The 13,226-nt window shown below is 43.0% G+C and overlaps 1 protein-coding gene across 2 annotated transcripts in view; it reads left to right on the top strand.

Annotated features, from left to right (window-relative positions):
• The window catches only part of slc47a1 (solute carrier family 47 member 1), a 40,745-nt gene extending 29,190 nt beyond the window's left edge, over window positions 1–11,555 (top strand). For both annotated transcript variants that reach the window (XM_029699388.1, XM_029699390.1), the window contains exons 13-17: window positions 724–793; window positions 1,193–1,325; window positions 6,187–6,281; window positions 7,380–7,487; window positions 10,707–11,555. In XM_029699388.1, the coding sequence (XP_029555248.1) occupies window positions 724–793; window positions 1,193–1,325; window positions 6,187–6,281; window positions 7,380–7,487; window positions 10,707–11,018 (718 nt within the window). In that variant the 3' untranslated portion in view covers window positions 11,019–11,555. The remainder of the gene's footprint in view (window positions 1–723; window positions 794–1,192; window positions 1,326–6,186; window positions 6,282–7,379; window positions 7,488–10,706) is intronic.
• Window positions 11,556–13,226: the final 1,671 nt, after the last annotated feature.

Below are 13,226 nucleotides of genomic sequence, written 5' to 3'. Positions count from 1 at the left end.
TCAGCGGTGTCAGTCATTTTGACCCCTACCGTTTTTATATATTTTTTTTATATTACTTATTAAACAAAATCTAATTTTCTGAGCAATTGGATTAGTATAAACTAAATATCGTTTCCCAAAGTTCCTCACACGCTATAATGTATTTTCTCCAACGTTAGAATGAAAAGGTTCCACTCGGTCCTTTCGGCCATTCTAGGGAGTTTTTCCTAGGTTCCTGCCTTCTAGGGAGTTTTTCCTAGGTTCCTGCCTTCTAGGGAGTTTTTCCTAGGTTCTTGCATTCTAGGGAGTTTTTCCTAGCCACCGTGCTTCTACATCTGCATTTTTGGGGGTTTTAGGCTGGGTTTCTGTACAGCACTTTGTGACATCAGCTGATGTAAGAAGGGCTTTTAAAAAATACATTTGATTGAATTTGATTGAAAACACACGTTTTCTGGAGACTTGTGGGAGGAGTGCTGATGAGTCGCCCACTGTATGTGCTTTTGGTAGCCTGATTATGTCCAGGCTGAGAAGGAATCTGCACACAACGTATCCCTGACCAGCTTCTGAAGTGGACAGCAGATCTGAACACAATCAGACCACAAAGTGACTTTTGACCCGTCTTTTCAATGTGATCTTCATGTTCTGATAGCTGAAGTCGCATGCAAGTGTCAAGTGTAGACAGGACCTAAGTGATCTCTCAGTAGTTAATAGTCCTCCTCCTGAGTCCTGTCCTGTCCTCTCCAGAGCTATAGTGGACAACGTATCAGTGAACCTGGGGCTCTACACCTTCATACAGTTCTTTGATGCTCTACTGGTGAGTACCTTTACTGGTGAGTACCTTCACTGGTGAGTACCTTTACTGGTGAGTACCTTTACTGGTGAGTACCTTCACTGGTGAGTACCTTCACTGGTGAGTACCTTTACTGGTGAGTACCTTCACTGGTGAGTACCTTTACTGGTGAGTACCTTCATTGGTGAGTACCTTTACTGGTGAGTACCTGGGTCTCTACACATTCATACAGTTATATCTACTGGTGAGTACCTGGAGCTCTACACATTCACACTGTTATGTGTACTGTTGAGTCTAACCAGTTAGTGTGTGTGTGTGTGTGTGTGTGTGTGTGTGTGTGTGTGTGTGTGTGTGTGTGTGTGTGTGTGTGTGTGTGTGTGTGTGTGTGTGTGTGTGTGTGTGTGTGTGTGTGTGTGTGTGTAGTGTGTTTGTTCAGGTATCCTGGTTGGAGCAGGTAAACAGAAGATAGCTGCGCTGTCTAACCTGGTCTCGTACTATTGCATTGGCCTTCCGGTCGGCATCGCTTTGATGTTCGCTGCTAAGCTCAGGATACTAGGTATTCTACCTCTACCTCGACAACTACGTCTATCCTGACCTCTATCTCTACCTCTAAATCTACCTCTACCTCTACCACAACCTCTATCTCTACCACTATCTATATCTCTATACCTCCTACTCACCTCTATCTATACTTCTATCTCTATCTCAACATCTCAACCTCTATCTCTATCTGTACCTCTATCTGTACTTCTATCTCTACCTCTATCTCGTCCCCAACTCAACATCTCTACCTCTATCTCTACCTCAACATCTCTACCTCAACATCTTTACCTCAACCTCTATCTCTACATCTCTACCTCAACCTCTATCTCTATCTGTACCTCTACCTCAACATCTCTACCTCAACATCTCTACCTCAACACATCTACCTCTATCTCAACCTCTATCTCTACCTCTACCTCAACATCTCTACCTCAACCTCAACATCTTTACCTCAACCTCTATCTCTACATCTCTACCTCAACCTCTATCTCTATCTGTACCTCTACCTCAACATCTCTACCTCAACACCTCTACCTCAACACATCTACCTCTATCTCAACCTCTACCTCAACCTCAACATCTCTACCTCAACATCTCTACCGCTACCTCAACATCTCTACCTCAACCTCTATCTCTCCATCTCTACCTCAACCTCTATCTCTATCTCTACCTCAACATCTCTACCTCAACACCTCTATCTCTATCTGTACCTCTACCTCAACATCTCTACCTCAACATCTGTACCTCTACCTCAACATCTCTACCTCAACACCTCTACCTCAATCTCAACCTCTATCTCTACCTTTACCTCAACATCTCTACCTATATCTCTACCTTTATCTCTATCTTTACCTCTAACTCAACATCTCTATCTCAACCTCAACCTCTACCTCTTTTTATATCTGTATCTCTACCTCTACCTCTCTGCCTCTTTTTCTATCTGTACCTCGATCTCTACCTCTATCTCCATCTGTACCTCTATAAGTACCTCTATTTCTATCTCTACCTGAACATTTCTACCTCTATCTCTACCTCCATCTCTGACTCTCTTTCTCTCTACCTCTGTGTCTACCTGTACCTATATCTGTCCCACTATTTCCATCTCCACCTCCAACTGTTAAATCCCCTTGGATTGATGAGGAATTGATAAATTGTATGGTTGAGAGGGATGAGGCAAAAGGAATGGCAATTAAGTCTGGCAGCCCAACTGACTGGCAAACGTACTGCAAATAAAGAAATCATGTGACTAAACGAAATACATTTACATTTACATTTACATTTAAGTCATTTAGCAGACGCTCTTATCCAGAGCGACTTACAAATTGACTTACAAATACAAATAAACTACACTATGAAACAAAGATAAATCATATAAAGAATGATAGTAAAAAGCTTTCGGGCACCTTAAATGACATTTTGGGGGGAAAAAGCCAACTCGGCTCCTTCATTTATTGAATCAGATGGCTCATTCATCACAAATCCTCCGATATTGCAAAATACTTTAATGACTTTTTCATTGGCAAGATAAGCAAACTTAGGGATGACATGCCAGCAACAAACGCTGACCCTACACATCCAATTATATCGGACCAAATTATAAAAGACAGGAATTGTACATTTCCATAGAGTCAGTGTGGAAGAGGTGAACAAAGTATTGTTGTCTATCAACATTGACAAGCCGACAGGGTCTGACAATCTAGATGGAAAATTACTGGGGAAAATAGCAGACAATATTGCCACTCCTATTTGCCACATCTTCAATTTAAGCCTACTCGAAAGTGTGTGCCCTCAGGCCCGGAGGGAAGCTAAAGTCATTCCTCTACCCAAGAATAGTAAAGCCCCCTTTACTGGCTCAAATAGCCGACCAATCAGCCTGTTACCAACCCTTAGTAAACTTCTGGAAAAAATTTGTGTTTGACCAGATACAATGCTATTTTACAGTAAACAAATTGTCATAGGCGTCGTAAGGGACAGACCAAGGCGCAGTGGGTATAGTGCTCATTCTTAATTTATTTACTGAGAACACTTAAACAAAATAACAAAACGACCAACAGTTCTGTCAGGTACAACAACTAAATGGAAAATAACCACCCACAAACCCAAAGGAAAAAAGGGCTGCCTAAGTATGGCTTCCAATCAGATACAACGAAAGACAGCTGCCTCTGATTGGAAACCATATTTGGCCACACATAGAAAACGAACATAGAAAATGAAAACTAGAACAAATCCCCTCTAAATAAACCAAACCCCAAAACACAAAAACAACACCCCCTGCCATGCCCTGACCATCCTACAATGACAAATGACCCCTTTACTGGTCAGGACGTGACACAAATTGACAACAGAATTTCCGCATGCTTATAGGGAAGGACATTCAACAAGCACAGCACTTACACAAATGACTGATGATTGGCTGAGAGAAATTGATGATAAAATAATTGTGGGGGCTGTCTTGCTAGACTTCAGTGCAGCTTTTGACATTATTGATCATAGTCTGCTGCTGGAAAAACATGTGTTATGGCTTTACACCCCCTGCTATATTGTGAATAAAGAGTTACTTGTCTAACAGAACACAGAGGGTGTTCTTTAATGAAGCCTATCAAATATAATCCAGTTAGAATCAGGAATTCCCCAGGGTAGCTGTTTAGGCCCCTTGCTTTTTTCAATTTTTACTAACGACTTGCCACTGACTTTGCGTAAAGCCAGAGTGTCTATGTATGTGGATGACTCAACACTATACGCGTCAGCTACTGAAATGACTGCAACACTAAACAAAGACCTGCAGTTAGTTTCAGAGTGGGTGGCAAGGAATAAGTTAGCCCTAAATATTTCTAAAACTAAAAGCATTGAATTTGGAACAAAACACTCACGCAGACTCAACAGCCTTGGTTTCTCAAATGACTGCATCGCCTGGTTCACCAACTACTTCTCAGACAGAGTTCAGTGTGTCAAATCGGAGGGCCTGTTGTCCGGACCTCAGGCAGTATCTATGAGGGTACCACAGGGTTCAATGCTCGGGCCGACTCTTTCCTCTGTATATATCAACGATGTTGCGGGTGATTCCCTGATTCACCTCTAAGCAGACGACACCCTTCTGTATACATCTGGCCCTTCTTTGGACACTGTGTTAACTAACCTCCAAACGAGCTTCAATGCCATACAACACTCCTTCCGTGGCCTCCAACTGCTCTTAAACGCAAGTAAAACCAAATGCATGCTTTTCAACCGTTTGCTGCCCGTACCCGTCCACCCGACTAGCATCACTACTCTGGACGGCTCGGACATAGAATATGTGGACAACGATAAATACCTACGTGTCTGGCTGGACTGTAAATTAGTAATGTAGATATGTGGTAGTGGTGGAGCAGCGGCCTGAGGGAACACAGTGTGTTGTGAAATCTGTGAATGTATTTGAAAGATTAGTGGAATCTGTGTGGGTAGCTGGACAGGTAGGATGACTGACAGTGAGGGTGAACAGGTGGTCACGGGTCAGGTGACAGAGAAATGGATGAGACTGAGGCAGGAATTCCTTTAACCATAAAGTGGTATATTTACTGAGTAGTCTGTGGTGGATTCATGGACGCACAGAACTTCTGGATTTGACAGAGTGAAGGAAGAGAAAGCAGCGCGATCAGGCGATAGTGATTTCCTCCTTTTATGGAGTGGAGATCTGTCGGACATTTCCACCTGACCTAATTAAAGCGCCCCTGGCCCAGCTGAGTAAGTGGCAATGAATTAAAGGATTATTCCACCAACTCCATGGGCTTTTTCTACAGTATTGTAATGTTTTAAAATTGTATAATCAGCCTTAATTTTGCTGGACCCCAGGAAGAGTAGCTGCTGCTTTGGCAGCAGCTAATGGTGATCCATAATAAATACAAATACATATACCTCCATCTTTATCACTACCTCCACCTTAATCTCTAGCTCTACCTTTATCTCTACATCTATCACTACCTCTACCTTAATCTCTAGCTCTACCTTTATCTCTACATCTATCACTACCTCTACCTTAATCTCTATCACTACCTCTACCTCCATCTCTATCACTACCTCTACCTCCATCTCTAGCTCTACCTTTATCTCTACATCTATCACTACCTCTACCTTAATCTCTATCACTACCTCTACCTCCATCTCTATCACTACCTCTACCTCCATCACTACCTCTATCTCTATCACTACCTCTATCTCTACATCTATCACTACCTCTACCTTAATCTCTAGCTCTACCTTTATCTCTACATCTATCACTACCTCTACCTCCATCTCTAGCTCTACCTTTAACTCTACATCTATCACTACCTCTACCTTAATCTCTAGCTCTACCTTTATCTCTACATCTATCACTACCTCTACCTCCATCTCTATCACTACCTCTACCTCCATCTCTAGCTCTACCTTTAACTCTACATCTATCACTACCTCTACCTTAATCTCTATCACTACCTCTACCTCCATCTCTATCACTACCTCTACCTCCATCTCTAGCTCTACCTTTATCTCTACATCTATCACTACCTCTACCTTAATCTCTATCACTACCTCTACCTCCATCTCTATCACTACCTCTACCTCCATCTCTAGCTCTACCTTTATCTCTACATCTATCACTACCTCTACCTCCATCTCTATCACTACCTCAACCTCCATCTCTAGCTCTACCTTTAACTCTACATCTATCACTACCTCTACCTCCATCTCTAGCTCTACCTTTAACTCTACATCTATCACTACCTCTACCTCTACCTCTCTATAAAATGATATTTGACCTCCATCTCTCTATCTCTATTACTACCTCAGTCTTTACTGGACACCGATCTAGTGTGTGACAACTCTGTGATTGTGTGTGACGTGTGTGCTCTCCCTGTCAGGTTTGTGGGTAGGTCTCTTCATCTGTGTCATCCTCCAGACTGGGTTCTTCATTGTCATCATCTTCAAACTCAACTGGCAGCATGTCGCCAAGGAGGTAGGGTACCCTGACCTCCCTGACCTCCCTGACCTCTCTGACCTCTCTGACCTCTCTGACCTCTCTGACTGTCTGTCTGTCTGTCTGTCTGTCTGTCTGTCTGTCTGTCTGTCTGTCTGTCTGTCTGTCTGTCTGTCTGTCTGTCTGTCTGTCTGTCTGTCTGTCTGTCTGTCTGTCTGTCTGTCTGTCTGTCTGTCTGTCTGTCTGTCTGTCTGTCTGTCTGTCTGTCTGTCTGTTCTCTTGTTGCTGGTATTGTCTGTCTGTCTGTCTGTCTATGGCAAATAAAAGTCAAAACTGGATGGTGTTTAGAGATAGATGGGAGGGGTTGAGGGGAGCTGAAGGATGGGACTGGATGGAGCTGAAGGATGGGACTGGATGGTGGTCAGAGATAGATGGGAGGGGTTGAGGGGAGCTGAAGGATGGGATTGGATGGTGTTCAGAGATAGATGGGAGGGGTTGAGGGGAGCTGAAGGATGGGACTGGACGGTGGTCAGAGATAGATGGGAGGGGTTGAGGGGAGCTGAAGGATGGGACTGGATGGAGCTGAAGGATGGGACTGGTCTTCAGAGATAGATGGGAGGGGTTGAGGGGAGCTGAAGGATGGGACTAAAAACAACAAGATAACTATTGTAAAATACATTGTGTCCGTAAAATGTATATAGGTTCAGAACTTTTAAGAAACAGCACAGTTAAAAATATATGGCAAATATAACTCAAACTGGATGGTGTTCAGATATGGATGGGAGGGGTTGATGGTAGCTGGATGGGATTAAAAACAAACAAAAGAGAACTATTGTAAAATACATTGTGTCCGTAAAATGTATTTAGTATGTATAAACTGGAAGTAGAAGCCTAGGTGGTGTTGTCCATTAGTTTACTCCAATTAGGGGAGGGGTGGTAGGGTTAGGGGAAAATAATAAAGATGGAAAATATATTTTTATATATATATATATATATATATATATATGGGGCAATGGAAATGATGCAGCCAATTACATTGATGGAAAATACATTCTATCTGCAATAATAAAGCTGATCTACACCTTAAAAAACAAAAACAAAACAGTTGTACTGACTAACAACCAACTGATTCCTCAGGCCCAGGTGCGTGCTGGGAAGACTGGGCTGGCAACGTGTGTTCCAGCGAAGCCTCCTATTGGACAGCCGCTGATTACAACTCTGCCTCCAGAAGGTTGCACTGACATGGTGAGGGAATGTGTGTGTGTGTGTGTCCAGCATCCATGTATATGTGCTCTGTAGTCTGTGTTGAATGCCATGTGTCCTGTATCTCATCTTAATGCCATGTGTCCTGTATCTCATCTTAATGCCATGTGACCTGTATCTCATCTTAATGCCATGTGTCCTGTATCTCATAATGCCATGTGTCCTGTATCTCAAAATGCCATGTGTCCTGTATCTCATCTTAATGCCATGTGTCCTGTATCTCATCTTAATGCCATGTGTCCTGTATCTCATCTTAATGCCATGTGTCCTGTATCTCATCTGAATGCCATGTGTCCTGTATCTCATAATGCCATGTGTCCTGTATCTCATCTTAATGCCATGTGTCCTGTATCTCATCTTAATGCCATGTGTCCTGTATCTCATCTTAATGCCATGTGTCCTGTATCTCATAATGCCATGTGTCCTGTATCTCATAATGCCATGTGTCCTGTATCTCATAATGCCATGTGTCCTGTATCTCATCTTAATACCATGTGTCCTGTATCTCATTCTTAATGCCATGTGTCCTGTATCTCATAATGCCATGTGTCCTGTATCTCATAAAGCCATGTGTCCTGTATCTCATCTTAATGCCATGTGTCCTGAATCTCATCTTAATGCCATGTGTCCTGTATCTCATAATGCCATGTGTCCTGTATCTCATCTTAATGCCATGTGTCCTGTATCTCATTTTAATGCCATGTGTCCTGTATCTCATAATGCCATGTGTCCTGTATCTCATAATGCCATGTGTCCTGTATCTCATAATGCCATGTGTACTGTATCTCTTAATGCCATGTGTCCTGTATCTCATAATGCCATGTGTCCTGTATCTCATCTTAATGCCATGTGTCCTGTATCTCATAATGCCATGTGTCCTGTATCTCATAAAGCAATGTGTCCTGTATCTCATCTGAATGCCATGTGTCCTGTATTTCATCTTATTGCCATGTGTCCTGTATCTCATCTTAATGCCATGTGTCCTGTATCTCATCTTAATGCCATGTGTCCTGTATCTCATAATGCCATGTGTCCTGTATCTCATAATGCCATGTGTCCTGTATCTCATAATGCCATGTGTCCTGTATCTCATTCTTAATGCCATGTGTCCTGTATCTCATTCTTAATACCATGTGTCCTGTATCTCATAATGCCATGTGTCCTGTATCTCATAATGCCATGTGTCCTGTATCTCATAATGCCATGTGTCCTGTATCTCATAATGCCATGTGTCCTGTATCTCATCATAACGCCATGTGTCCTGTATCTCTTAATGCCATGTGTCCTGTATCTCATCTTAATGCCATGTGTCCTGTATCTCATCTTAATGTCATGTGTCCTGTATCTCATCTTAATGCCATGTGTCCTGTATCTCATCTTAATGCCATGTGTCCTGTATCTCATCTTAATGCCATGTGTCCTGTATCTCATTCTTAATGCCATGTGTCCTGTATCTCATAATGCCATGTGTCCTGTATCTCATAATGACATGTGTCCTGTATCTCATAATGCCATGTGTCCTGTATCTCATCTTAATGCCATGTGTCCTGTATCTCATCTTAATGCCATGTGTCCTGTATCTCATCTTAATGCCATGTGTCCTGTATCTCATCTGAATGCCATGTGTCCTGTATCTCATAATGCCATGTGTCCTGTATCTCATAATGCCATGTGACCTGTATCTCATAATGCCATGTGACCTGTATCTCATAATTCCATGTGTCCTATATCTCATAATGCCATGTGTCCTGTATCTCATCTTAATGCCATGTGTCCTGTATCTCATAATGCCATGTGTCCTGTATCTCATAATGCCATGTCTCCTGTATCTCATCTTAATGCCATGTGTCCTGTATCTCATAATGCCATTTGTCCTGTATCTCATAAAGCAATGTGTCCTGTATCTCATCTGAATGCCATGTGTCCTGTATTTCATCTTAATGCCATGTGTCCTGTATCTCATCTTAATGCCATGTGTCCTGTATCTCATAATGCCATGTGTCCTGTATCTCATAATGCCATGTGTCCTGTATCTCATCTTAATGCCATGTGTCCTGTATCTCATTCTTAATGCCATGTGTCCTGTATCTCATTCTTAATGCCATGTGTCCTGTATCTCATAATGCCATGTGTCCTGTATCTCATAATGCCATGTGTCCTGTATCTCATAATGCCATGTGTCCTGTATCTCATCATAACGCCATGTGTCCTGTATCTCTTAATGCCATGTGTCCTGTATCTCATCTTAATGCCATGTGTCCTGTATCTCATCTTAATGTCATGTGTCCTGCATCTCATCTTAATGCCATGTGTCCTGTATCTCATCTTAATGCCATGTGTCCTGTATCTCATCTTAATGCCATGTGTCCTGTATCTCATTCTTAATGCCATGTGTCCTGTATCTCATAATGCCATGTGTCCTGTATCTCATAATGACATGTGTCCTGTATCTCATAATGCCATGTGTCCTGTATCTCATAATGCCATGTGTCCTGTATCTCATCTTAATGCCATGTGTCCTGTATCTCATCTTAATGCCATGTGTCCTGTATCTCATCTTAATGCCATGTGTCCTGTATCTCATCTGAATGCCATGTGTCCTGTATCTCATAATGCCATGTGTCCTGTATCTCATAATGCCATGTGACCTGTATCTCATAATGCCATGTGACCTGTATCTCATAATGGCATGTGTCCTGTATCTCATAATGCCATGTGTCCTGTATCTCATCTTAATGCCATGTGTCCTGTATCTCATAATGCCATGTGTCCTGTATCTCATAATGCCATGTGTCCTGTATCTTATCTTAATGCCATGTGTCCTGTATCTCATCTTAATGTCATGTGTCCTGTATCTCATCTTAATGCCATGTGTCCTGTATCTCATAATGCCATGTGTCCTGTATCTCATAATGCCATGTGTCCTGTATCTCATCTTAATGCCATGTGTCCTGTATCACATTCTTAATGCCATGTGTCCTGTATCTCATAATGCCATGTGTCCTGTATCTCATCTTAATGCCATGTGTCCTGTATCTCATCTTAATGCCATGTGTCCTGTATCTCATCTTAATGCCATGTGTCCTGTATCTCATCTGAATGCCATGTGTCCTGTATCTCATAATGCCATGTGTCCTGTATCTCATAATGCCATGTGTCCTGTATCTCATCCTAATGCTGTGTGTTTGTGTGTGTCTCCAGGCCCAGCCAGAGAGTGATGAATCCAAACCTCCTGGTTACACCCCAGTCAGCACCCAGGGAGAAGGAGGAAGTGGGGAGGAGCAGCAGGAAGGCACAGTTATCCAGTCCAAAGGTCTGCTGTCTGCTTCCCAGCTGGTCCTGAGGAGAGGTTTCACTCTGCTGACTGCAGTACTTTTCCTGGCCACAGGGGTCGCTGTTCACCTGGCCTGGCCCCCTCCTGCACCCTCCATCCACAGCCACTCCAACCTCACCCTGGATTTGACCAACTCTTCTACCCCCACACCCTCCCTGGAGCTCACATCACCCTTTTGAGACAGGAGAGAGGGGGGAAGGAGGGGAGAGAGGAGAGGGGTAGAGGGACTGGGTTGAGTCTCTGCAGGGACCAATGGTGTCTGTATGAACTGAACAGCACAGCGCTGGGGTCCTGAGACTCTCCTGATCAGAGGAACAGCTGCCCCCATCTCCTTTCCCCCCGTGGCCGCCTGCACTGCTGTCCTCTCTGCTTCTACACTACTGCTCCTTCTGAATATATACTCCTAGTCTCCTAACATGTTTCCGTTATATTTGTCTTTCATTGCGATGTCTACTCAGTCCTAATGTAGAACAGTTTAAATCTGGAAGCGTGGAATCAGTGTAAACGTCTGATTTCCAATCTATGAGATAGTTTCCTATTGAATGTTGATGTGTGTGTACCTGTTTCTACTGTGTATAGTCACTGCACTTGGGCCTATTGCCAGATGAAATAGTGCTTTCAAATTGTCACATAAAAGACTAACACTTGAGTTCTCATTGAAATGTCCAGCCCAATGACTGGCGGTCAGATCAATAAAAAATATTCTATATTGGTGAGATGTTTAAGTATTCACTGTAAACATGCTAGGGGCATTAGCATCTCATTTACAGTAAACCCATGCTAGGGGCATTAGCATTGTATAGAAATCCATGCTAGGGGCATTAGCATTGCATTTACAGTAAATCCATGCTAGGGACATTAGCATCGTATAAATAAATCCATGCTAGGGACATTAGCATTGTATAGAAACCCATGCTAGGGACATTAGCATCGCATTTACAGTAAACCCATGCTAGGGACGTTAGCATCGTATATAAACCCATGCTAGGGGCATTAGCATCATATACAGTTGAAGTCGGAAGTTTACATACACTTAGATTTCAGTCATTAAATACTCGTTTTCAACCACTCCACACATTTCTTATTATCAAACTATAGTTTTGGCAAGTCAGTTAGTGTAACCGATGTGAAATGGCTAGTTAGTTAGTTAGCGGTGGTGCGCGCTAATAGAGTTTCAATCGGTGACGTCACTCGCTCTGAGACCTGAAGTAGTTGTTCCCCTTGCGTTGCAAGGGCCGTGGCTCTTGTGGCGCTATGAGTAACGATGCTTCGGTGGGTGTCAGTTGTTGATGTGTGCAAGGGTCCCTGGTTCGAGCCCGGGTTGGGGCGAAGAGAGGGACGGAGCCTACACTGTTACATTAGGACATCTACTTTGTGCATGACGCAAGGAATTTTTCCAACAATTGTTTACAGATTACTTCACTTATAATTCACTGTATCACAATTCCAGTGGGTCAGAAGTTTACATACACTATGTTGACTGTGCATTTAAACAGCTTGGAAAATTCCAGAAAATGATGTCATGGCTTTAGAAGCTTCTGATAGGCTAATTGACATAATTTGAAAGAATTGGAGGTGTATCTGTGGATGTATTTCAAAGCCTACCTTCAAATTCAGTGCCTCTTTGCTTGACATCATGGGAAAATCAAAAGAAATCAGCCAAGACCTCAGGAAAAATATTGTAGACCTCCACAAGTCTGGTTCATCCTTGGGAGCAATTTCCAAACGGCTGAAGGTACCACATTTAGGTGTACAAACAATAGTATGCAAGTATAAACACCAAATGCCACTGTTTTCAGCCCCTCCCAAAAGATAGAATTTGTAGATAATCTTTCTGGGACTCACCCACAAACAGGACCAAGCCTGGCCTGTTGAGGAGTGACGGACTCCATCCTAGCTGGAGGGGTGCTCTCATCTTATCTACGAACATAGACAGGGCTCTAACTCCTCTAGCTCCACAATGAGATAGGGTGCAGGCCAGGCAGCAGGCTGTTAGCCAGCCTGCCAGCTTAGTGGAGTCTGCCACCAGCACAGTCAGTGTAGTCAGCTCAGCTATCCCCATTGAGACCGTGTCTGTGCCTCGACCAGGCAGCAGAACTAATCACTGATCATAATCTTGATGTGATTGGCCTGACTGAAACATGGCTTAAGCCTGATGGATTTACTGTGTTAAATGAGGCCTCACCTCTTGGTTACACTAGTGACCATATCCCCCATGCATCCCGCAAAGGCAGAGGTGTTGCTAACATTTACGATAGCAAATTTCAATTTCCCCAAAAAAATAAAAACGACGTTTTCGTCTTTTGAGCTTCTAGTCATGAAATCTATGCAGCCTACTCAATCACTTTGTATAGCTACTGTTTACAGGCCTCCTGGGCCATATATAG

The sequence above is a fragment of the Salmo trutta genome, chromosome 19 (assembly GCF_901001165.1).
Source record: "Salmo trutta chromosome 19, fSalTru1.1, whole genome shotgun sequence".
NCBI lineage: Eukaryota > Metazoa > Chordata > Actinopteri > Salmoniformes > Salmonidae > Salmo > Salmo trutta.
Note: the sequence above shows the minus strand (reverse complement) of the source record. Positions and strands in the feature narration are given on the sequence as shown.